Here is a 27,362-nt window from a genome sequence, read left to right as displayed (position 1 = left end):
GAAGTCTCTGTGGATCTTTATATTTGATGACATTCATTTCAGGAGGAAAAATCAATCACTTTTCCTCAACGAGCATCATAGACCACAACCAACTTAGCACTTTAATATTTCATGCAAATATCTCTGTGGTTTCATTTAGATTTGGTCTAAAAGGTCTGCCCTGTGCTCTTAGCATCGCTTTAGAGAAAGAGTAAGTTCTAAAATACATGGGCGCTTGCTGTGCTCAGGGGATCCAAGAAACAGGAATGAGCATCCCCTCTTACAGGTGTGGGCATGTGCGCTAAGAGGCTCTGAGGGAAAGCTGCCCGGCTCGGTGTAAGCACTAACAAAGTCCCTACTCTTGAGTTCTTTGCAGGCAGCTGCTGTGTCTCCTCCTCTAGGGTGTCACTGTTGCCTTGGTCAGCAAGTCCTGGCAGGGGGTAAGTGTTCTGTTCAAGCCCCGTACTTTCTCGAGGTCATAAAAAGTAGGACACTGGATTTCCACAGTGTCTTTTCACCTCAGAGCTCATATTATGTTTCATGAAATTATCCTACTGCCCCTTTTCACATCCCAGTGAAAAGCAGAAAAGCCCAAAATGTAATTTTCCATATTGGTCCGAGGATGGCTCTGATCTCTTGAAGTGCATTCGGCAGACACAGAACATTGCCTTGAGTGACAACTGCTGAGGGAAAACACCTTGATGACCAGGTAGGGTCCACAGGGAACTAGCGTGGTTGCTCTTTTTGAAATAGTATATTAGTGCCCTCTAGTGGCCAAATTGATTCAAAGTAGGTTTTTATTTTCACACTGCATTGCTTTAGTATAGTTCATCTTTACTTAGGAGTAATTTACGCTTGTGGAGTAGATATTTAAAAAAACAATGATTTCTATTTGTCCATAAATTTTTAATTTTTTTGTTTTATGAAAAGTGAAAACATTTCATAGCAAAATAAGGGAACAACAATAGTTAATACACTGTGCATCATTACCTTCAAAGTACTCAGAGTACAAGACATAGATAAAAAGATTCTCTCTTACCAAGAAGAGGCCAACAGATGATAGCACATATTCATCCATTTACTAATGCCGTGGTTTTGGCTTTTCACAGGATCATGCGGCTTTAGGGCTATACACACTCCAGGGAGTTATGGGTGTTTTAGTGTGGAAAGTGAGACCCAGAGGAAGAAATGTCTCACTGAAAGCCTCGGCACAGGGATGAGACTGAAAGCCTACTGAGCCTGGTGCTCACCCACTCTAGCCCACTGCCTTCCATCAAGCATGGACCCAAGGCTGTCAAAAAGAAAACTGGATCATGTTTGCTCTGGGCCAGCCTTGGTGCTGTCCCAGCCCTGTGGCCCCCTGTACGAGTGTGGGGAGCCAAGACTGTCTCTCAGGATCACTGCCTCAGACAGCAGAACAGGCTTCCAAAGGTCTGAGCCTCAGGAGTTAGAAGAACAAGCTTTCAATGATTTAAAACAGGCTTTTGCCTGTGAATGCTCAGCCCTTGGTCTCCCTAGCTTAGCTAAACCTTTGCAATTACATGTGGCTGAGAGTCATGGGATAGCAAACGGGTCTTAACCCAGTACCTAGGACCCTGAAAGAGGCCTGTTGCTTATCTTTCTTGGCGATTAGACCCCATGGCTTCAGGGTGGCCAAATTGCCTACAGACAGCTGCAGCCACTGCCACTAAGTTGACTTTTGGCCAGAGACTCCAGATAGTGTCCCCACATGTTATGGAGACTGATTGGGAGAGTTCCTGTCTACCTCTGCCCTCAATCCAGTGACTCTCCTGCCTGATGATGACCCCTCAATGCCAATACATAATTGTATAGGCATTATTGACTTCATTTCAAGCCTGTGAGCTGACCTGACTGCTGTCCCGCTTGCCCAGCCTAAAGCCATCCTTTTCACAAATGACAGCAGTTACCTTCAAGGTACTCGAATGACAGGAGCTATGATGACCACCGAAACTGAGGTAATATGGGCCCAAGCTTAGGGTCGGAAACTTCATCTCAGCAGGCAAACCTGATAATCCTTACTCAAGACCTAAGATGGGGACAAACAGTTGATATACTTTTGCTACCATCCATGTGCATGGGGCCATTTATCAGGAAAGAAGGCTATTAACCTCAGCAGGAACAAAGCTCAAGAATAGCTTTGAGATCTTAGATCTCCTGACTGCCATTTGGTTACCTTCAAAGGTTGCCGTTATACATTGTTAGGGGCACCAAAAAGAAGACACCCCAATAGCTCATGAAAATGCCCTCAATGTTAAGACAGCCAAAGAGGTGACACTAAAACCAGTGGGGCCTATAATGCTCCGCCCAGCTCTCCTGCCACCCATGCTACTCAGGTCATCCTATTCAGATTCAGACTTGAGACCAGCCGAGAACCTAGAAGCCCAACTTTCTCCAGAATGTTGACAGATCGTGGGGCCCCCAACTCATCCAGGAGATGGGCCCCTCATTTGGGGGAACCAAATTGGCCAAGTTATCTTGCTTGACTAAAGAGATCAGCCAAAAATGCCCACAGTGTCTTCAAGTAAACCCTAAGCTGGCCACCACTGATGTTCGAAAGAGACAATAAGGTTTTAGTGCTGAAGACTGCTGACAGGGGCCGGCATCACTGTTAGCAAACTGAGCCAGGCAGTGGACCTATCATCTGGCTGAGGGAGCTGACATTCAGAGGGGTCAAGTAACTTGCTGGTGTTAGTCCCGAGAGGACTGGATTCCTCTGCTCAGTGCTTCCTAAGGAGCCAGGGTGCTCGGTACACCCATTGTTAGCAGCAGTTTTGCATGTAAAAAGTTCATGCACTTAGCAACATGATTGTAAGTAGTGCTTAAAATAATAAAGCTGAAAAAATTTTTTAAATTTAAACTTTAAAAACATTGTTCAATTCAGACTAGTATGACGCTGTTTTACCCTTAAGCCCTCGAACCATTGATACCACAGTGGATATGGTGGCAGGGACGAAGGAACAGAAGATGACATCAGGATGAGAGATCAGGAGGTTAAGCAAGTGGACAGGAGAGGGGAGGATGGAGCAGAGGGAGGAGATGGCCACACAAGGCCATTTAGAGATGACAGGGACAGGGCAGAGACAGGTCAGAGTGGTGTCTGTTTTGCGGGAAAGATGGAGAGGGGAAAAAGAGGGCGGGAGGTGGACAGACTAAAGATGCTCTTCCCACCAACCTGATGATCGGGAGCCCCAGTGTGATGAAATCCTCTGCAGAAAACAAATGCGGAAGGAGGGAGGGCTTAGGAAAATCAGGGCCGTGAAATGACACGGCTGGCCTGGTTCTCTGCCCTGGTTTCACCACCGTGAGTATGACAGGAAGCAGCTGAGGTTATAATCCCAATGTGAGTCCTGCATTTGAGATCCTCGTGAGAAAGCCGATGCCTGGATTATTTATAAACATCCCATCTCCTGAAGAAAAGAAAGTCAACAACGTTGGGGCCCAGTCACGTGACAGCAATAGACAGATGCTGTCTTTTCCCAGGGTCCATCCGAGACTCAAGCGTGGACAAAAGTTTCTGCCGCTCAATTTTTGTTAAATGGATGAATGATAAAGGAATGTTCAGCTTTTCCTTGTTGCTCACTCTGCTCTGTGTTGAAGATAAATCTGAAGATTATGTTACAGGAAATTAAGAAATGATGTGAGTGTGAGTGAGACACTGAACAATTCAAGGGAGTGGGGATAGAATCTATGCAAGCTTCCTTAAAATATGATTTTAAAATTATAAAGCTATGAAAAATTATTTTATAAATTAAGATTGCTGTTGCTCTTCTCTTCCCCTTCTCTGAGGATATTCTGAGGATTATAATATGACCACTTAATAAGCAGGAAAACCATGAGTCTATTCCTGATGCAAATTTATAAGACGAGGTGAAATGGAAGATTTGTTAGGCTCAAAACTTCTTCCCCAAATATGCTGTACTTGCTAATTATTAAAGGAAAAATGGATCATAGCCCCAGTGGTGAATCCGAAATCACCTGGTAGGCCACAATGAAAAACAAAAGACACAATATTCATATGTAAACACTTGCTGATATTATAGCCAAATTTATTGACTAGGAGAAAATATTAGACAAACACAAGTTGTGGATCATTTTACAAAATGCCAGCCCTATAATCTTTGAAAGTATGGAAATCAAGTATACACTGAGGAACTGTTCTGGTTAAAGGACTCAAGTAACACGACAGCTATCGCAGGATTCTGAACTGGGGACTTTAAATGTAAGCATATTATCAGGACAACTGGTGAAGCTCAAACGGGCCTTGAAGATTAGGTGACAGTAACGTATGTTGTTGTTTTCCTGTGTTTGTTAATTGCATTGTGAGTGCCAAGGAGAAAGCCCTTGTTTATAGGATACTTGCACTAAGATATAGAGAGGTGATGGAGTCTTGGTTAGCAATTCACTCTCAGTTAATTTAGGAAAAAGAGAATTCTTTTTAAGTTTCTTGCAATGTTTTTGACAATGGAAAAGGGGGAGAGAGAAAGAGAAAGAGAGAGAGAGCACTAATCCGGATGAGTAGGAGTATTCAAAGGAAAAATACTCCACAAATTTTCTATGCTTTGAATTTTTTTAAAAAACAAAAGATAAAATGAGTGAGAAATAACTTGCTGCAGGCGGCAAGGACACTTTTTAACTATCACCTTCCTGCTCCCCAGCCCCGCTGCCTTACGTTGTCCTATTGCTGAATTTACCACTTTCTCCATTTTATTTTTCTAAGACAACATTCTGCACGTGTCACTATAAATGCAAGAGGGCAGTGGTGGAGTGGTCGCAATCTGAGCAATGGTAGCTTTCAAATGCACCTCAAAATCAGCATCCTTGTTAGGATTAATATCCTACTTCTTATATTAAAATTCTAGTGTTGATCTTGTCTTTAAAAATGATTGCATAACACTATGAAAAATCTAATAACCTATAATCCCGTCACACCAACAGATACATTTCTCCAGGTTCCATTCCCATCCAAGTCCATGTACATAAATTACATTTACATGGTTGTAATCACAGCATAGGTACAGTTTTATATTCAAGCTTTCTTGTTGGAGCATGTTCCAATATTACTAGGCAGGCTCTGGGGGTCTTCTTGCCCTCTGATTCTGTGATTGTATTTTTGAAACACTGGCCGAATAACATAACTAGGGGACCATATTTCATTATTCAATACCTGCACTACAGGCATCTTATTGCTTCCACCTCCTCAGTAGAATGTGGTCACACCACCTACTTAGACACCTACCTAGTCATGTCTATTCCAAGGCATTGTTACTTGGCAAAGGTTTCAAAATCACTTAGACCCAAGCTGGAATCCCAGATCTGCTTTGCACAAGTCACCCAAGCTGTCAGAGCCCGTGTTTACAATCTGAGAAACAGGAGCAAGGATACCTATACCCTGACACTTGTGAGAATTTAATGAGATCATGAATGTGAAGTCCTTAGCCCAGTATGTGTCATGTGCTAAGTTCTTAGTATTTGTTATTATCATTATTTATCAAAAATGATATGACTAGCTAAGAAAATATTTATAATACTTTATGATACTATTTATAATACTAATACTTTATTTTTGTGGCTCAAGTATTAGTTTTATGTGTGATGAGTTATTTTTGTAGGTAGTAACAAGTATCCAAAGAGTTATCTGGAATTTCTAAAGAAATTGATTTTCAAATCATCACTAGAATTGAGAACCTGCAGGAAAACTAGAATGACATCTTTTTAATCATCTTTTTGAAACACCTGTGTTAGTTTTTCTGCCTCCCTCAGAAAAGACTTTTTAAAAACTCACGATGATGAAATCATTAAACATAGCAGCATCAGTTAGCTACGAATTTGCCTAATGTTTCTCACAGTCAAATGATTACACACTATGGAAAAGGATTCGAGTCCCAACTTTCAAAATGGACAAATTAGGGGGTTAGTATTTGTATCAGTAAGAAAAAAAAGTGTTCTTTCAGAAATTCTGCAAAACACAGCCTGTGCTGGGGAATTGTAGCTGGATAATCACCAAGTATTTCACAGAGTCACACTGGCTGAGAAATTTAGGGTTGGGATCAAAGTTAGGCTTTGCAAACTGAAGAGCCTCACCAGTTATACATAAATAACATTTTAGTTCCACAAATCTCATTTTTATGTTATGCTAAAGGCTCAAAGCAGAAGGAACAGAAATCCACTGCTTAAGTAGAGCACAGCTGACCCAGCAAGAAGCTCACATCATTTAGAATTTCAAAAGAAACACAAAGAGTGATAAAGACATTGTGAAAATCTCCGGTAAATATTTTTATAAGGAGCTTTTCCTAAGTAGTTATTGTTACCTGAGGAAAACCCACTCACCTTGTGAGCAAGAATGAACATGAAAGCAAACTATTCTCGTGGAAGAGCAAACCATTGCAGAGCCTTTTGTCTGCCCCGATAAGGTAGTGCAGGTTCTCAGCAGGGATGAGAGAAGAAGAACGTGTTTGAAAGCACAAGCTTTTCACACAGTGTCCACTGCCATCAGGCCACCAACCCCGGGAACCACGCCTGTGCACAGCCAAGCGCGCAGGGTGGAAGCCCTGAGGCTGACAAAGAAACGCATGTGTGTAGAAGCAGGATAGGATGAGTAACTCGGGAGAAGGCTAAAAAGAACGGGTCTTAACTGTGTGCCTCCCAGGGAGGACACTGAGGGAAGACTCAGGTCACCGAAAGGTGGCAGGGTTGGTTATTGTTCTCAGGAACCATTTGTTTGGGATGCCACTGGGCCCTGCGTGTTTCTGATGCTGAGAATTCAAACTGTATATTAAAAGATACCTAGCTGTCATAGCGTACGTCGATGGTCCCAAGCCTTGTGCAATTATGCGTTTGTGATTGGTTCACTGTCTAGCGCTGGGATTGGTGGTGTGAGTGCTACACCCGCCTAGGCCTGGAGCCAGGATATGATGTACTGGTGGGGGGAGGACATGCCTCTTTCTTTTGCAATTCCACCTTGCCGTTTGTAGCTGCCATGAACTGCACCCGCCATGTACCCTGCTTGGAGCCAACTGAGTATGGACTGAAACCTCCAAAGAACTGTAAGAAATAAACGTTTCCTTCCCTAACATTGGGCGTCAGGTGTTTTGTCTTAGCAGTCAGTAAATAGTAACTAAAACACCTAGCAAAGCAAAACATGTCTTCTGGGACAGTCCTTGAGATAACCCTGGTTTTGGGATTGGCGTAATATTAATAATTTCCAATAGGGTCATTCACAGCTTTTGCCTTATTCAACATTTCTACTTCTAGGGTTGGGAGGCCCAGTGAAAGCTGGTTCATCTAGTTTGTCCTGACCTTTGGGGACTGATGTCCTCCTCTTTTAAAGGTCTCTGAGAAAACCAGGCTCTGGCCCTCAAATTCCTAACATGCCTTGCAGACAGGGCGCTGCATGGGGAAGAACATGCAGAGATCCAGTCTAACCAGGGCCTCTGGGAAATGAAGGTTCCTGTGTCCAAAACAGACACGGTGTCTCTTTCTCAACAGGAAGCACCTGGGAAAGGTCAGCATCTCACAGGCTCATGAATTCAGGGAAATAAAACTCACCACTGACTGACTTGTGGGTTCTCCCCAGGGGAAAAAAATAACAAAAACAAGGCTTATGTATAAATTTAATATGAAAAAAATCCAGCTTCCACTTTTTTGTTGTTGGTGTGGTTGTTAATCTAATAAAAAAGAACAAATACATTGCTATCTCAAGGCAGCTGATGGATGGTTTTGTCTTTTAAAAGAAGAGTCAAAATATTAATACTTCTCCTGTGATGAGACAATGAGAGAACACTCTAGATTACTGAAACTATTTAGATATTGCCCTATTACTCCATTTCTCAAGCTTGTTTATTTAAAAATAGTATTTTCATCATGCTGGATTGTTTATTTCAGTCAGATAGATGTCTTCTGATGGAAGGTTTTTCACAGGAAGAGACTCACAATTACTAGCAATTCCAGAGTCACCCCACTCTCGGAAGCTGCCAAAAATTAGAAGTCAGCTCCTTTTACATATCTTATGCTAAATCTCTAGACATTTTGGCTGGGCCAGAGGAGGCATTCCTAATGCCACCGTCCATATTATCTTCAGCTTATAGAAACAGCTATTTCACCCTGCCAGTGGCATTATCCATACTTAGATGGACCCCACTTGCCAATTAAGATTTGCTGGAAGCTCTGCCATTGGTAGTGCAGTGAACATACTTGTTTGATTCCACTAAAGATAACATTTCCAGCAGACTGGAGGTGAACTTTAGTGATACCCTTAAGTGCCTTGAGAGTAATCTTTTCAATTAATATTCATGGCCAAATTACCAAAGGGTGGAAAATAGAGATGACACTGGGAAGCAGCAGTGGTGCCAGCCAGCATGCGTGTGTGCACAGGTGACGCTTGCTGTGTCCTCATGTACTTCTGCAATGAGGCTGCCACTCTGGGGCTCTCCTTTTCATCAGAGATGCTTAACCCAGCAAAGCTGTTAACAGCAGGCTCTTAGGAATGAGAATCTGGCTAGAAATGCTGTCTCCATTGAGCACAGAAATGAAAGGCCTGCTCCTCCTTTCTCTCACAAGACGCCTGTTCCTCTCTGCTTGAGGGGCACTGTCTGTTTCCTTCTTTGCCTGTGTCACAATGAGATAAAAAAGAACAGGAGTCTTGCTACCTTTTCAAGCAAGTGCTGTACTGTGTGGCCCAGGCGACAGCAGATGGCCTTCTGAAAGCGTTCCAGGCCCAAGCTCTTTCAGCGGACACAGGGGATACTGTTCCGTGTTCCCCATAGTGGTAGGAAGCAGCCCTGGACATAGCCACACACAATTGTGCCGCTTGTCTGGGATGCATATTACAACTGGACAGTGGCAGCTCACTGGCCGATGTTCCAGGCAGCTGCATGGGCCCAGTTTTGAGTGGCAGTGGGGGGTGTTGTTTTTAGAAAGCAGAGTCAGGAAGCAGGCTGAGCAGAAAGGAGAGTGACAAAAAGCACAGTGACTGAGAGTCAGGAGGGCCAGGTTAAGGAGGAGGAGTGGCTTTATGATATTTATCAGCGAAGAATCATACTCTGATTTCCCTTGCTTCCCAAGCTTCCTTATCCGGACGACAACAGCCCTTCCAGCTTAGAGTCCCGTGTCCCCAGGAAACCACCACTGCCAGGCGAGCTGACTGCACACATCTCAAGCCTTTTGGCTAACTATAATCCTAGCACTCTGGGAGGCTGAGGCAGGAGGGTGACAAGTTCCAGCCCAGCTTGGGCAACTTGGTGACTTAAATTTTGAGATCCAGTCTCAAAATTTAAAAAGTGCTGTAGATCAGTGTGAAGGCCTTGGGCCAATTCCTAGTACTGCAAATAAATAAACATAAATGCAAATAAGTAAATAAATTGTAAGGGTGTGTATGAATCTAAAATGTATTTCTGTGGTGATTTTGCAGTGGGGGAAACTGAGGTTCAGTGGTTCAATGATGTTAAATTGCCTGCTTTAAGTATAAACTGATTCAAATCCTAGCACTGCCTATTCCCGAGCTCAAGTTCTTTGTGCCACATTGCCCTGTGCTAACCCTGCCAAGAAGTGGGTGTTCTCTCCTACCTGGCATATGACAGTAGGTGCCCAGTGAATATTTCCTGAAAACAGAACTAACTGATCGAAAAGTGGAGATGGAAAGAAAGCCCCCAAAGGAAAAGTGATTTAGAAAAGCTTCCCCTAGAAGCTGATTTTCAGCTGGTGTTGACCTGCCACACACACAGAGTTAGGATTTTTGGCAAAAAAAAAAAAAAGTGTTAAGTATCATGTCTGGAGACAGTACAGTGAGCAGAGACTTTTTTAAATGCAAGCTGTCTTTTCGAAGCTCATAGTCTGTTAGCTAGGATACACACACAGACACACACGCACGCACAGACGTACCTCAGTCCACAAGCGGTCTATGGTTTTTGGAAAAGATGGTCATGTTCATGATTGTGCGGGAAATATGATCACAGTCGTGTTCATCACCTGATGAAGAGTTTGCAAACAAAAACAACATTTTGACAAGTGCTTCTGTTTATAAACTTAATTGTTCGCAAAATAAAAGTGTTTGTGATTTGAGGCACCATGGTATGTCTTTCCTTTATTCATGAGTGTCTTTACAAGGTCTGATAAAACTGCTGTCCACTGCAAGTGGAACAGAAAGGCAAGTTCATGCGAGCATTACAGTGCATCCTCACCTGCCTTATTTATCAGATCTGGCAGTGTGTGGTGTCTGGCTCTTCCCCAAAGATAAATGTTTTGAATCAATTCAGGACACTGAGGCAGCCCTGATAATGCAACTAAAGGCACTCATGAAAGAGGACTTCCAGAACTGCTTGAGTGTGTCCAGAACGAGGGGATGGGTGTGTTTGAAACAAGAGCTAGTATTTGGAGGGCAATAAATGGCAGTGGGTCTCTAATGTTTTAAATGTAAGCATCCACCATGGTTTTCAGTCACACACACACACACCAACAGTATGCTGTGAAACAATCCTGAAAGAGGTAAATTCAGGATTCTCAGGAAAAGAAGAGGAAATCTAACTCAGCTAGGAAGATCAAAGAAAGCTTCCTGGAGGAAGCGATGCCTGAAAGGGGTCTCAATGATAACTAGGAATTGAGCAGGAAAAGACACAGGTGAGTGGATTTATTCTAGGCAGAGGAGAAAATGGCACAAAACCCAGAGGAGCGCCATAGACGGGAAGTGCATGGAGTGGAGCAGCAAGTTTCTCCTGCTGAGCCCAGCTGTGTGGTCCAGACTGTGTGGCACCGAAGAGATAAGTAGAGGTAAGAAATGGGAGACCTGCAGAGCCTTGCTAAGTGTCTGGGACTTTGTCCAGGTCGGGTTGAGAAGCACTGATTGTCCTCTGGTGTGATATGGTCAGTGTGGGGCCAGGAGGGGCAGCTGAGAGGCTGCGGCAGTGGCTTATGGGGGAGGTAATGAGGACCTGACCAAGAAAGTGGCCACGGAGTAGAGAGGCCAGATCTATCAGAGAATGGATTCCTACGGTAAGTAACTGTGAAGGGTGGGGCCATTCGTTAAAATTATGGTTATAGGAGTGGAAATAGAAGCGGGGCTGGGAGTAATTTCATTTGACGCCTAAGTAGTATCCAGATATCTAGCAGGCAATTGCATTTTAGATCAGAAATTCAGAAGAGCTATACAGAGAAGTGATAAAGGTTCAAGAACAGAAGTTTGGAAACAGAATGCTCTGCAGTCACATCTGTCTTGCAGATGTGTTGTTTGGGTCCTTGTGTTTTTGTGATTTAAACTGGGTTAAGGTGAAAAACAGGAAATTTATAAAAACCATGGAAAATGATTATAAAACATTTATAAATGTTTATAAATCATGGAACATTTATAAAAACCATGGAAAAATAAGGTAATTGCACCAAAAATCAAAATATCTACTTTGAAAATTCATTGTTGTTCTGTTTTTTTCTTAATGATGAAAGTAAACTATTTTTTTCTCATATCTAAATCCTAAATAGGACATACAAGAAAACAACCCAATTTAAAAATAGACAAAAGACCGATAGGGACATTTGTCATAAGAAGACATACAAATAGCCAATGGGTATATGGCCACTAATTATTAGACAATGTTCTAATGTTATAGTGATCACTAATCATTAGAAAGATACAAAATAAATCACAACGAGATACCACAGCACACCTATAAGAATGCCTATTATCAAAACATGAAAAGTAACAAATGTGAGAAAAGCAGGCCCTTATACACTGTTAGTGGGGATATTAATACAACCATTGTGAACAACAGCATGGAAGTTCTTTGAAAAAAATGAAACTATTATATGATCCAGCAATTCTGCTACTGGGCTTATATCCAAAGGAAATGAAATCAGGATGTCAAAGGCTTCCCACGTCCATTGCAGTGCTGTCCACACTTGGCAAGAAATGGATACAACCTAAATGCCTGTTGACAGCTGAATGATAAACGAAATGTGGTATATATTAATGGTGGAATAATTCAACCCTTAAAAAGGAAGGGAATACTGTCAGTTGTAACAACATGGATGAATCTGCAGATCATTACGTTACATGAAATAAGCCAGGTATAGAAAGATAAGTATTCTGTGACCTGATTTATAGATGGAATCTAAAAAAATTAAATCCACAGTAACAAAGATGAGAATGGAAATTTCCAGGGGTTGAGGAGTAGGGAGATTGAGAGAGAGGCTGTTTAAAGGTTACTAAACTTCTGATGGACAAGAGAAATAAGTTCAAAAGATCTAGTATATATGCAAAAAATGATAGATATGTGAGGATGTGTGTGCATATATATTAATTTGATTTAGCTACTTCACAAGGTATCAAAACATTGCACACTATCAGTATATAAAATTTTTATTAACTTTAAAATTGTACAGAAGTACATTTTTAAAAAACAGCCTACGACTGTATATTTCAAGGAAAAAGGTGGTGAGAGTTGAAGAATGAGCCCATGTATTTAATATTCAAATACAGGATGTCCTCGGAAGAATTCAGCTTGAGATGCCATTTCAAAATAAACCATGATAAGGGCGATATCTAGTCGATTTAAATGATGCATGATGAAAAACATACTTCACAGACAGAACTGAAATGTCAGTGGTTTGTTTTGGAAATTGAGAGCATGAAGCGGGAGTAACCACGTGCCCCTTGGCCGGCACTGGTGATGCTACATTTGCAGCTTTTGCTTTAGAGTCTGGTGTGCGGCATGGATGGTGGGATGCAATCAGAGGTAGGAGAGGTCATCTGCAGAGTGTGTCCAGAGGGAAAAGTAGTCAAGGACAAGGTCTTGGGACACACCGGAAGAGATTCCCAAAGGAGCCCAGGAATGAAGAGAAAGAGGAAAAAGCAACCTAAGATGCCGACTGGCATCAAAGCCAGGGCAGTAGAAGGCAGGAGGGAGAGAGAAACCCTGTCTGAAGTCTTTATGCTGCATCCCTTCTCCCCCACTTCCACAGTCCCTGCAGTGAGGCCAGCTCAGCTCCGACACAGTGTAGACCTGGGATTGCCAAACTAGTTTGGCTCATGGTCTCTGTCTCAGTCACTTCTTCATCCCAGAGACAAAATATTTAACATCCACAATTTAAGGAGAAGTTTATTTTGACTCACGGTTTCAGTCCACGGTCAGTTGTCTCCAAGGAAGAAACAGGATGTGGAGGGGCATGGCAGAGAAACAGGTGCTTACCCCATGGAGGCCAGGACACAGAGAGAAAGAGGAGGAGCCAGGGCAGGAGACATCTCTTTCAGCCTACACCCCCAGCAACTCCCCTCTTCCCACCAGGCCCCATCTTTTAACAGCACATTCAACTGTGAATTCATCAGTGGATTAGTTTCAAAGTCACACCACTGAATACACGAGCTTCTTAGGGGACATTCTAGATCCAAACCTAAATACTAACTCAGTGTTTCAGTTATTTTCTCATTGCTGAGACAAAATACCTGATACCCAAACTTAAGGGAGCAAAGGTGTATTTGTCTCCCAGTTCACAGAGGTTTCAGCTCACAGTTCCTTCCAAGGCAGGGCAGCATGACAGAGGGCAGCATTGCAGAGGAGAATAGCCCAAGGCAAAGCAGGACAGACGGAAGCAAGCAGCAAGCACTAAACAAATGACAATTGACTAGCAGTGACCCACCATCCCTTATGTCTTATCCAAGCTACCCACTCTGAGAGCAGGTAGTGCTCACACCCAGGAAGGGGCAGCCTTAATCCTAGCATTGCAATTTGAATCAATCCCAGCATCACATCCTTGATCCCAGATGCACACACCCTACCTCCAGTAATCTCCAAAAAGCCCCATCTGTGACTGCATGAGGCTTTAGGGGACATCTAGACACAAGCCAAAACACTTAATATCTATGGTAATAATTCTCTCTCAAAGCTCCAAGAACAAGGAGCAGTTCTGTGTTAAGTATTTGGATCCAAACATCCTACTACTATTTATATGTCCTACTAACTTTGTAGCCATGTGAAAAAATGCCACATCTAAATTGAAAGTAAACATTTTTATCTCATTCTTAAATTGCAGTTTTGACTTCACATTTACTATGCTATGCACTCAGTGGAAACTCAACCTTGAACTTTCAGGTTTGATCTTTCCTGGGCTGTCAATGTGTGGTACCATCCACTCTCACAATGCCAGGCAGTGGCAGAGAGGTGTCCCTTCCTGTCAGCTGAATGATCAGCAAGGGAAACAGCCAGTACTGTTAGTGTTCTGTTGCTAAGCTAGGATGCTCAGTAGCAGGCATATTGAGTGCATTTTGATTTATGATATTTTTAACCTGTGATGAATTTATTAGGATGTGACTTCATTGTAAGTCAAGAAGCACCTGTCCTTATTGGAAGTGTGCACCTGTTGGCACTGCATAACTTTAGCCTTCCCAAAATTCCCTCATGACATTGATTTTTGCACACAATTTGCTTTTTATCCTAACTACTGCAGTGAACTCAATATCAAAAGAGATGCCACTGAAAGAAACGTAACTCAGTCTAAAGTGAAAGTGTGAATGATCTCTAGCTAGTAATTCTCCGCAGTGCCTGATAGAGGTTGAGATCCCCCATGTGAGTTCACTGCAGTGCCCCGGAGCACCTTGGCACACAGATTGGTTAGAAAATGAGATTAGAAATTATCGTCTGGTCTGGAATCCTGTCATTTATAACCTTGTTTCTATGGAAGCACTGGCTTGTAAGTCTGCCCAACTCATCTATAAATGAATGTATGGAGCAGAACTGGTTTGTGGCTTGAATCACTGCTGGCACTGCCAGTCTTCATGAACTGACACCAACTAGAAGGGCAACTGCTTAATTAAAGGAGCCCAAAGATGAGTCAAAGCCTAAGTACGCCTGTGATTCCCCACCACCAGACCACTGACCTTTTCCCTGAGTTAGCAAAATCATCCTTTTCTTCTCTATCTTGCTGTTTTCGTGGTTTAAAAAGGAACAGTATAAAACAGCCTGCGAAGGGTGCAAAGGAGGAGGCGAGTCAACATCCGGGTGCTCGGAGCCTCGCTGTCCATTCAGCAAGCAGAGGCAGTCGCCTCTATGCCAGCCTCTACATTTAGCAGCTTCAAACAGCTAGCGTCCAGGAGCAATGTTCTCTCTGGGTAATCACCGCGGCAGACACATGAGGCCTATAAATCTTACTATTTTTAGTGTTTAATAAAGGAGACACGGGTTTCACTGGTAGTCTGTTCCAACAAGCTCCTGAAGAGCCAAGAATGAACCAACACAGTCATGACTGATCAGTGTCCATAGAGAAAACAGAAGACAAGGCAGACACTCCGCTGAAGAGTCCATAACTCCCCTTTCTAGCTAAAGTCTGGGCCAGGTTACTCGAGTTTTGTGAGTCTCACACTCCCAAACAATAGGAGGAACGGATCCCAGGAAGAGCTGAGCTACATCCCCAGGTCTTTCTACTTTACTCTGAGACAGGTCTCACTAAATTGCCCAGGTCAGCCTGGAACTTGAAATCCTCCTACCGCACCCTGCAGAGTAGCTGACCTTACAGGTAGGAGCCACCAATGCTTAGCCAGAGCTACAGTTTTGTCATTTGTGGAATAAGACAATAATATTTGTAAAACAGGACAATAATAACCTGTGATATTGTGAAGAGTAAATAAAGTATAACTGGAACGTAGCATTGCATCAGGGATCCAATGAATTTATTGAACCTAGGACTTCATTAATTCCTTCCTTCATTCCTGGTTCTGCCTCTAATTAGCTCTGTGATTTTGGGGGAGGCATTTCACCTCTCTGGGCCTCCTTTTCATATAGGTTTATTCACATCTATGTGAAACATGTATGCATACACATATAGTATATAGTATAAAGTAAGAAAATGGACTAAACTTTTTTTAAAAAATGTAAGAAATACCTTTTCTATGTTTTATATTTACTTAGACTTCACAATTTGAATGATGTCTACTGGACAGGCTCCATTTATTTCGTCATAATTTATTTTCCTATTTTTATTTGGGATTTATATCAAATCCCAAGAACCTCTAGATCTATCCAGTAGTACTGCATCAAGTATTTTTTTTTAAAAATCTCCAGAGTAAAGAAACATGGCTTTTTAATGAACTGGCACGTTTTTGTCACAAATACGTGAACAATTTCCATTTGGCATTTTAAAATAATGAAACAGCACAAATTCACACCAGATCCCATGCCTACCCTGCCTGCATGCTGTACAGGGTCTGGGGACTTCTGTGCCTTAGGGGGTTGCGATTCGGTCTAAGGGAAAAGAGGCTTTCACCAGGAGCAGGGAGAATCACCGTGTCAGCTCACTACCAGCCAGGGACTGGTGATTACCATTTCTCAGGTTATTCGGTGTTTACTCCGTTTGTTCAGACTCAGTGAGAAACTCTGTTAGATCCTCTCTCAAAATCACAGCAAAACTGGCCATGGTGGTGGTACATGCCTGCAACGGCAAGCAGAAACACCAAAACCACCCCCAGGATTTGGAGGCAGATTTATTTACGCTGATCGGCACTGATGAGATCATTCCCAGAATATGAGGCTCTGATTTCTCGTGGTCTAGGGCTGATACGGTATAAGAATAAGCTAGCTGGGGCTGGGGATTTAGCTCAGCGGCATAAGCGCCTGCCTTGCAAGCAGGCAGTTGTGAGTTCGATCCCTGGCACCATAAAAACGAAAAAGACCCCCCAAAAAGAGAATAAGCTAGCAGGAGGTACAGAGGCAGAATGGCTTCCCAACTGGGGACTGGTTTACACACTGTGCATCACGAGACCAGCTGTTTCTAAGAGACAGAAGCAATCAGAACTGGAACAGGAACTATTATCTGGGCAACTAAGCAACTGAAGTATACTGGCTGGGGTGAGGGATGGCATCTTTTGTGCTATGCCTACAGTTCCGTCACTCTGGGACGCTGAGACAGGAGGATCCAAAGTTTGAGCCCAGCTTGCTTAATGTAGCTTAACTTAGCAAGATCCTGTTTCAAAATCTAAATAATAATAATAATAATAATAACAACTTGGGGATCTAACACTTTAGTGCCAAGCCCCGCCTGGGTAGTTCCTGCACAGGATAAAACAGCAGCAGCCCAGTGGGCAGAGCACTGGAATGTAAATTCGCGCCTTTCTTTATTTCTCCCTTAGGGGAGCGGCAGAAGATAAGCCTAGGGCCAGAGTTGGGGGTTGCAGTGCGGTGGAAAGAGAAAGCAATCACAGAAAGCTCAGCGCCGCCTTCAGGCTCAGCCCCTGTTACAGTGCAGGAGAAGCCTGGGCTGAGCCTGGGCTCCGGAGGAGCAGGCTCTGCGTGAGCGCACAGCCCTGGGGATCCCCCCACCTCCGCCCCGCACACAGAACAAGCTGGGGAACTTAGGCCTCCCTGTCTTTGTTTCCTCCCGCAGTGGCGTCATTTTCTAAAACACCCTGGCGAGAGCGCGGTCAGGACAGCGTATCCCGTTTCTTCAACAGCCCGGTGCCTTGCACCTTCCCTCCCTTCCTCTTAAAGCTCCTCTTCGGTACCCCAAGGCCCGGGCAGGTTTGTGCGGTGCCGGGAGGGAAGCTCAGCCTCGGCGGGCGGGCGGCTCCTGTTAATTGTCTGGCTGCACTTTAGAAAGATGCTTTCTGAATCCAAGCATTTAGGGAGAAAGTGGAAGAGCAAGGCTGCGTGACCGAACAACTGGTGTTAAATATTCATGCTCTGCTCTCTGTTAATCAAAATCAGTAACCCCCGTGGCTGAGCTGCTGTCTTGCTGGCTTCTTAGTATGGTTGTGCCAAAGGAATTTGGATACAGAACCACCACAGCCACCACCACCACCACCACCACACACACACACACACACACACACACACACACACGCCCAAGGATGTGAGCGCTTATAGTTTAAAGTGTTTCCAGTTAACAACTTAGCACTACTTTCTCTGAAGCACTGAACGAGCTCCAGCTGTCCCTTCAGTCAGCATTTTAGAGCACGCCCCCTCTGTTTCTTTTCCTTCTCCGAGGTCAAACTCTGCAAACTTTGCCTTGCTGAAAAACCAGACATTTTCTGAAATAATCCTAAGATTCATTGTAGCACATTCTAGATCACTTTCAGAAACAATCAAATTATTCTAGAAGGTAGAGATTTTTTCTCTCTAACTGAACAAAAATATGGTGATCATGTCATAGGCTTAGTAAAAATTTTGAGGTTGTGTTTCCTGAATTTTTAGGAAGCAAACATTTTGTATTTTTATTTATTGATTTATGTTTAAAAGTCCACATAACATAATCACAGGAACCTCTAAAATTTAATCAATTTAAAAGAAGGAAACGACTCTCTTAATTAAAAACTGTCTCTGTGGCTGTATATTTTGAAGTCTCCTCCACTGACTATGTTTTGCTATTGTCATAAAAAAATAAAGGTTATATTCTTCATGAACTGCCCAGCAGTTGCTGGATTGCATGTTTGTGAAACCGGCTGCTGCTTCCTTACCTGGGTCATCCGCTAGCGAAATGCTGGTGAACGAGCTGTCCACTTCCTCCTCTTTGCAGGCCTCCTCCATCTTGCTCTGTGTTCAGCCTGTCAGTGAGAAGAGGACGGTGGCTGCCTCATGTGATTGCACCTGTTAAATCATTAATAAGGAAACTACCTCCGAGGAGGCACTATCTGATCCCTGATCAGCTCTTTGTTTTCCACCTGAGGAGGTCTCACTTGAGCATTGCATTGTCAACCGGAAAGGATCAGAGTCCCAAGTTAAAGAGTCACAAGGCCTTTCTTAACCAGAGGCCACTGCACAGTACGCTGGCTTCATGCCAAACCCAGCCTTCAGTGTCACCTTGACAGCTTCCTTGAGCCGGGTTACCTGCAGTAATTGCCCAGAAAGTAGTAGGGTGAGGTTGAGGGGAAGAAATGGATTTTGTATGATTATCACATCTCTTGTTGATGTTACCACAAGATTGTACCACATGACTTCTCAAGGATTTGATCAAAGGCCTAGCACAGCCTGGGGATGTGTTCCCTAACCTGTGAGTACTAGGAGGGTTAGTCTGTTGTGTCACGCAATGTGAAACTGATAAATGTCCACCCAAATAAATGTCCACAAAGGTCAGCCGTATGTGAAGAAGTAAGACTTTCTTGGCACTGAGCTCGTCAATGCTTATTCATATTATATACACATAACTCACCCTTTAAACATTCTTCAACATGACACGGTTCTCCTTCTCTATTACTGGAGTTGAGCCCAAAGGGAGGGGTATTAGGCTTACCAGGCCTTAAGTCAGGGACCCTTGTCAGAGAAAGAAATATTCTTTTACAACTGTTTTTCTTAGTTCACTAGTTTTCATTCATAGACAGAGGCAACCCCAAGACTATTTTAGAATTCTAAATCATCACTTCTTTGGGAAAAAATCAGCCCAATTTGATGAAGCATTGCAAACAGATATTAAAATTATATTGCTATATCCTATATTCTACACTAAGTGCTTTGATTTGTAGACTTTCTTTTATGCATCCAAGTACATTGTTACTATAGCAAGCAAAATGGATGTGAGCTGTTAGAAATTCTGAATATTAAAAAAAGTCACAAGAGTAAAATTCTTTCTGATTTTTCAGTTACCTTCTGCAAATATTGAGTGCTTATTCTATTCAAGCTGGTCATTTTGGAGGACTCAAAGGAGGAGATGAACTTAATTGCTGTCTTACTTTCCGACTGCTGAGACACAATACCCAACACCCACAACTCTAAAGAGGAAATGTATTGGGCTCACAGTTTGTAGAGGTTTCAGTCCATGGTCAGCTGGCTCCAAGGCAGGGCAGCATGGCAGACAAGAATGGCAGAAGAGAAACACAGATGGCATGCCAGCAGGAAACAGTCAGAGATCAAGGAGGAGGAAGGGAGGGAGGTAGAGTCTACCAGGCCACCCTCCCCCATGACCGCCTCCTCCAACCAGGCTTCACCATTCACATTTAGCTGTAAACTCATCAGTGCACTGATCCACTCACAGGTATCATGCTTCTGTAATCTAATCACCTCCCCAAGTCTCCACTTAGGAGTGCATGAGGCTTGGGGGAGGGGAGTCATCTAATTATGAGCCATAATTATGCTGTTGATAAAGCTATAAAATAATTCAAAATCCCTAAAGGTTTAGAGAGAGAAAAGAGGCTGACAGGATCTTGAAAGGCTTAGAGATGGTAACACATGAGACATATTCACTAACAAGTGGGACCCAGTAGACAAAAACGGCCAACTAGTGAGCACTTTCTCAGTGAAGGGGATGGACAAAAGCAAGTACTATGCACATTTGGGAATGAAGAATGTAGTGAACAATATCTGTAAAAGCTGGGAGATGAGATGAGAAATAATACAGGTCACATCCTAGAAAGCTTTGAATGCTGCGCTGTATTAGCTCAAAGCTTCTAAGAATCAGATCCCAAGAGGGAAATAGACAGGTGAGAGAAAACCGGGAGGGAGGTGAGAAGTGTAACAGAGCCACCAAAAACCATGATGCAAGTCCAACCTGGAGTGAAAAGAAAGTGGGCTAGATGTCAGGAGTTGTTCAGAACAAAGAACTTTGACAAGGCCACCGAGGAGTTCTTGAGCTGAAGTAGACAGTAAGAAGCACCCCTGCCTCCCAGTAACAGCCTCCCTTAGCATTGCACCAGCACTGAGTCTCCAGCTGGGAGCAGCTGGTGGAAGTGAGCTCCCTGTGTGAGGGCTTGGATTCCAGAGCCCAGCAGCTGAGGTCCTCAGTGGTACTTGCTGTAGTTGGAAAGTTGCAAGGCACTGGCTCGTGGCCACCATAGGAGCTGCATTTCCCAGCAACTCTGCGTAACCATGGATCAGAAGGAAGGATAAATGTAGTTCTTCCATTTCATCCATTCTCTGTCAGTTCTAGAAATAACAGCACACATTTCTTAAAATTGCTACTATGTGCTAGGAAGGAACTTTATGAAGTAAGGTTTTTAAAAATGAGGGAACTGAGGCATAGAGTTTATGTAAATGACAAAATGTCATACAATGGAGCAAGTGGTAGAGATGAGCCTGGACTCCACGCCCCCTGGCTCCAGGGTCTGGGCTTCTATCATCTTACCCTGAGAAAACAAAGGATGCAAGAGAAGACTTGAAGAATCTAACAAGACAATTCATAAAACTACAGAATGCATTTGGTTTAAACTGTGTATTTGACTCTTCTTTGTATAATTTATGACCAATTTCACTTTTTGCTAGGATTAGCCAGGCATATGCCAAGGATAATCCTTTGCCTTCTGATATTCTTCAAGCAGATTGGGGTGGGGGGGCTGAGTACTAGCAAGCAAACTCAGGACCTCATGCTTGCAGGCAGGCACTGTATCACTGAGCTAGATTCCCAGTCCCGTTCAAGAGATTTCTAATAAACTATCATGAGGAAGAAAAAAAAAGGAAGCCAAACCTGTCAGCATCCCTGTTATCCTCCTACCCATCAGGCAAAATTATGAAAGAGAAGACTCTTGCTTTCACCTTGGGCAGAGAATTATCTAGGGATTTACACTATTCACAATGAATGCCCTTGTGTTTTCTTCTACTTGTTTTACTATTTATCATTTTAGCTCTTATAATTAAGTCAGTAATCCATTGTGGGTTAATTTTTATGGAGTATAGATAGGCATGCCTTTTGCATTATGTTTTTGGATGTTTGGAGTCCCTTACAGTTCCTTAAGAATTTAAGAATTGCCGGGGGTTTAGCTCAGTGGCATAAGTGCCTGCTTGGCAACCATGAGGTCGCGAGTTTGATCCCTGGTAAAGAATTGACATCAAAAGCATAAATAAGCAAAGGAAAGTATATAAATTAATTTCAATGAAAATTAAATAATTTTATATACATGATCAATAATATGAAATTACAGAATTGGAAATATAGAAATGAGAAAAACAGGAACCTTCAGAAAGGAGAAAATTTGCCAATCGCATATTTAATTGTGATTATTATGTATGTAAATATCTGATTACTTATGTATACATCAAAGAGGAAACCATATATTTTAAGTGGGCAAGGAATTTGAATCAACATTTCTCCCAGACAGATAGGTAAATGGTTAACAAGCACATAAAAAGATATTTGCATCAATGTTGGTGAAGAAAGTGCAAATCAAAACCATAATGAGATACCATTTCACACCTACTCTGATGTCTTTAATTTAAAACAAAAACAAACAAAACAAGGCAAAAGAAGTGTTAGTGAGGCTGTGAAGTAGGTATCTTTGTACATTGTTGATGACAGTATAAAGTGAGTCAGCTACTGTGTCAGAATTTGAATGTCCCTGAAAATGTTAAACAGAGTTATTCCACAACCCAGCAAGAGAAATGAAAGCACACATCCGTCCACACAGAAACCTGTACCTGAATGCGTACTGCAGCGTTTTTCATAGGAGCCAAAAGGAGGAAATAATTTAAATATTCATTGGTGGATGAATAGATACATTGTGATTTATAAGTTTGGTGGATTGGTAGTCAACAATAAATAGGGACAAAATACTGGCATATGCTACAACAGAGATGAACTTCAAAAATTTACTAGATAAAAGAAGCCAGACACAAAAAGTCACATATCGTATGTCCCTTTTACATGTTACAGCCAGAGTGGGTGGATTCATAGAGACAGAAAGCAATTAATGGTCCCCAAAGAATGGCAGAGGGGGAAAGAGGAGAGAGTGATTATTTCTTAGGCATGAGGTAGCTTTGGAGGCTGATGAAAATGTTTTGAAGCCAGAGAGAGGTGATGGTTGTACCACGTTAGGAATATACTAAAAACCAATGAATTGCATATATTATGAGTTTGTTAGATGAATTTCACCTCACTTTTTAAAAAAAGATTTAAAATTCTCGGTCAGTAAAACAGTTGTAGCATGCCCTATTCATCCATAGTATGAATGAATGGATTGTTCTTAAGTATCCTAAATCATGGCACAGCCTACAATTTCAAATTCATCATCTATGGTATATCATAGAATAATAGGGCTGCCTCAAAAGAGATAAAGGCAAAACCCACAAATCTTTATTGTATTAAAGTCTTAGGTGAAACAGAGTTTGACGTGATAAAGAGTAGGGTCGATATGGTTATGTAATAAATTGTGTTCACTCACTTTTAAAGTGGGAGGTGTGGATGTCACCATGTGTGGTGCTGCATGGGCAGTGCATGTGCAGGTTAACAGGCACCAGAGGTAACAGAACTCAAGAGGGTGTGAAATGGGACTAGTAAATTAGTCCATTTTCTCACACTCCATCACAGTCTCAAAGTATTAGTACCCGTAATGAAGCACACTGAAAGCCAGTGTTTGCTGTGGGATTTCTCAGAAGTTTTCTGAGCAATGATCTAGGGAATTTCTCTAGAGCTCTGAAGATCAATTATGGCACCTGAAGTGTGTATAATCAGTAGACTCCTGGAGAGAAGCTGGCATCTCTAAAGAAGGGGCTAAGTACTCTTCTTTAGTATAAAAGGTTCTCTTTCTTTGGGAAAAATTTCACATGAAACTATTTGGATATTTTTTGACAGATTAGTGCAAATTAGGTTATCACAGCCTATTAGCTACAAAGGGAGAAAGTGACGGTGAAACTTTATTTTCTTTATGTGTAGCTAGTATTTATTGAGTGATTACTCTTTGCTCAGCACTATTTTCAGTGTTTTTCCTCTATCATCTGATTACTTCCTACAATAATCTTATAAGGAAACAAAACCAAGGACAAGTTGGTTTGCTTACAGCCCACACCCAGAAATTGGCAGAGCTAGGATTCACTCTAAGGTGGACCAGGTCCAAAGTCCACACTGACCCACCCTGGTGCATGTCCTCTGTCAGAGATAGGCATAAAAACATGCATGGTACATATTTTTACCTCTATATGTTCACTTTAAAAATAAAGATCAAATGTAAATTATACAGAAAAGAAAATATTAGAAAATTTTAGGTATATGTTCTTGTTCAGATGCTATCAACCTAATTATTGACCTTAGTATGATGTTCTCAAAGGCCATCCATGCTGTCGCATAGTACGAGAACTTCTTTCTAAAGGTTGGATAATATTCATTGTTTGTATATACCGAATACTCTATGGCTCCATTATTTTTATGTCTAAAATAGTCAATTCAAAGTGTAGAATGGTGGTGGGCTAGAGGAGTGGGGTGTTAGATCTAAAATGGCCCTCAGCCTCATTTGTTTGGGAGGTGATTGAATCATGGGGGTGATATAGAGAGTTGTGACTTTAGGTGGGGCTTGGATGCAGAGTTGGGTCATTGGGTGCATGACACACCGTAGGGCATCTCCCTCCCTGAGTCCTCTCTGGGTCCTCCCTTCTCTTTACGCTTCCCTAGTATCATGAGATCAGCAGTTTTCTCTCCCCCATATCCCTCTTCCATGGTGTTTCTTCTTTGGATCCAGCTGGCTATGATCTAAAACATGAACCAAAATAAAACTCTTCTGCTTTACGCTGTGGGTATCAGGAATTGTGTCTCAGTGACAAGGAACTAAGTAAGACATGGGAGGAAATGGAGACCAGCTGTACAGTGGATGTGAAGTTTCCATTTATTAAGACAAGGAAATTACAGATACATGCATGGATGACCATGAGATATTTGGCATACAGTACAAGTAAATATAAGACTGCATTGTACAGTTTAAAATTTGCTAAGATGGCAAGTTTCATGTTCATGTAGGAGAAATGTAACTCACAACATGCTAGGTGTCAAATATGTCAAATTCATGTCCCCTGAAACTTAAGAATTCCAAGGAACAGCAAGGGTTAAGAGTAGGAAAGAGTTATTGAGACATAGGTCCTGAGTTATAGGAGAGGTCCTAGAAGTAGGTTGCCACTGAAGCCCTTTGTTAGGGGTAATTTATACAGCAAGGTCACAATGTGGTTACAATGTGGGTTACACTACAATCAACCTATAGGATTACAGGTAAAGTTGCTTAGCTAATATTGATCCAATAGAGAATCAAGTCATGTAGCAGAGTTACATGGAAAGAACAAAGGCATTTTTTAAGGGATGGGTCTGATGCTCTGGTCACTCACCTGGATGACTGATGAAGTCTACCTGGACTTTATAGTAGGCCAGGTGATAACAATACCAAGTTATTGCTTGTCTCTCAGGGAGGCATGTAGGCCTGATCATTGCATCTTTATCCTGAGGTCTGGACTTCAATGGCTATGCCTCCGGTCACTGTTTTGTTGTGTTGTCATCTTTGGCACTGACTCTCTCAAGGGCTCATCCTTATCTGACTGCCTATTAATTTCTAGCTTAGCTGTGCATCATAATGTTAAGTGCTCTTACACAATGAAATAATATTCAGGAGGAAAACCCAATTTAAACACTAATGTGCTCCTTTAAGTAACCATTTTTACTCACCTATTACTCTATTTTAAATGAATGTATGATTTGGTTGTCACAAATGTATTTAAGTCATAGGTCATTCAAATCACAGATTCAATTTCAGTAAATATACTTTAATATGCTAATAGCTCACATCAATGCAGGAATCTTTCCCGAGTTCATGCTCACCATCCTGAGCTCCAGGAGAGTTTAAGATCATTGCTCCCAGTGATCAAGGACCCACCCAGCTTCCAGCCACACCAGGCTGGGCTTGGCAGGTTTCAGGCCTGCCTGGGCCACACCCAGTGACCTTCTTTTAATCCAGGGAACTGTGCTCAGAGGAGGGAACTGGGCTGTCAGAGGGAGGGAGTTCCTGCTCACCATCCTGAGCCCCTTGAGAGTTTAAGATCATCACTCCCAGTGGTCAAGGACGTGCCCAGCTTCCAGCCACACTAGACTAGGCTTGGGAGGTTTTGCGGTCTGACTAGATTACACCCAGCGACCTTCCTCAATCAAGGGAGTTGAGGGCATATGAAGTGAGTTCCAGCACATTGGTCCTTGCCTGGGGAGAGCTCTGGACCATCATCCACAGTGGTTAGGTGTCCCTGCTTCCTGTAATGCTGGAGATGGCATAGGAGGTCCTGTGGGCCTCACAGGACCACACTCAGCAACCTCCATTAAGTCCCAGAAGCTGAGGGCATAGGAGACAATTGCCAATACACCCAGGGGAAGCCTTAGAACAACACCTGAAACATGGAAATATAGGAAAATGACAAAATGAAAGATCAAAATGCAGTCTCAAAACTCCAGCCCATCCCAAGAAAGCCTAGGAGCCATGTACATAGAAGAAAATATATGCCATACACCTGAAGTACCTGAAATAATAGCAACTGAAATAAAGAAGCAACTCCAGGAAGCTTTAAAGGAATTCAAACTAGAAATAATCTCCCAGGTAAAAAAAGAAATGATAAAAGTAATGAAAAAGATGCTGAACATGTCTAAAGAAGACACAGTTGAAAAATTAGAGGAACAAAACAAAAAGATAGGATCCCCAGATGAACAATATAAGAAACAAACAGAATACATGAAACAGATTCAAAGAGATATACAGGAAATCAAAAATTCCATTGAAAGCTGTAAAAACCACCTCAATGAAAGTGAAGATAGAACTTCAGACCTCGAAGACAAGATTGCAGCTAATGAACAGGAAAGGAAATATCTTTTAAAAATAACAAGGATTCAGGAAATAACAATTCAACAGCTGCAAGATGATGCAAAGAAAAACAACCTAAGATTGATAGGGATAAATGAAGAGGAAGGAGACAACACAAATGATATCAAGAGATATCATATTTACAGAAGTAATAGCTGAAAATTTCCCAAACATGAGAATGGAAACTGACATTAGGATTAGTGAAGCATATAGAACTCCAAATAGCCGTAACCAAAATAAAATTACACCCAGACATATAATAATCAGAATCCAACATAACCAGAAATCCAACATAAGAATAGAATATTAAAAGTTGTTAAAGAGAAAAGACAGATCACCTATAAAGAAAAACCTATCAGAATTATAGCAGACTTCTCAACACAAACAATGAAGTCAAAAAGAGCAAGGAGTGAAGTATTTTAAATCTAAAAGAAAATGATTTTCAACCTAGACTGATGTACCCTGCAAAACCATCCTTCAAAATAGATGGAGAAATAAGATACTTCCATGACAAAGAACAGCTGAAGAACTTCATGATCACCAAGCCAACTCTGCAAAGAATACTGAAAGACATTCTAGATACACTTAGGAAAAAACACTAAGCAAGGCAGACAATTAAACAGAATGGAAAGCTAAAGATGCAACAGCAGAAAGATAACATGTCAACAATAAACCAATATATAACAGTTATAACCATTAATATAAATGGTCTCAATTCACCAATTAAATGAAACAGACTGGCAGAATGGATCAAGAAACAACATCCAACCATATGCTGTCTGCAAGAAACCCATCTAACCCAAAAGGAAACTCACTTAAAGTCAAAGGATGGAAAATAATACTTCATGCAACAGGAACTGAAAAAACAAAGTGGGGG

General features: G+C 42.1%; 1 protein-coding gene across 2 annotated transcripts in view; it reads right to left on the bottom strand.

Annotated features, from left to right (window-relative positions):
* Positions 1-18,603, bottom strand: part of Scoc (short coiled-coil protein) — a 33,378-nt gene extending 14,775 nt beyond the window's left edge. The window contains exon 1 of one of the 2 annotated variants that reach the window (XM_063260800.1): positions 18,425-18,603. In XM_063260800.1, coding sequence (XP_063116870.1) covers positions 18,425-18,494 — 70 coding nt within the window. In that variant the 5' untranslated portion in view covers positions 18,495-18,603. The remainder of the gene's footprint in view (positions 1-18,424) is intronic. The other variant, XM_063260799.1, reaches the window with a different exon arrangement.
* Positions 18,604-27,362: the final 8,759 nt, after the last annotated feature.

The sequence above is a fragment of the Cavia porcellus genome, unplaced genomic scaffold (genome assembly GCF_034190915.1).
Source record: "Cavia porcellus strain 051 isolate PalLab524CR breed Dunkin Hartley unplaced genomic scaffold, mCavPor4.1 scaffold_14, whole genome shotgun sequence".
NCBI classification, from domain to species: Eukaryota; Metazoa; Chordata; class Mammalia; order Rodentia; family Caviidae; genus Cavia; species Cavia porcellus.
Note: the sequence above shows the minus strand (reverse complement) of the source record. Positions and strands in the feature narration are given on the sequence as shown.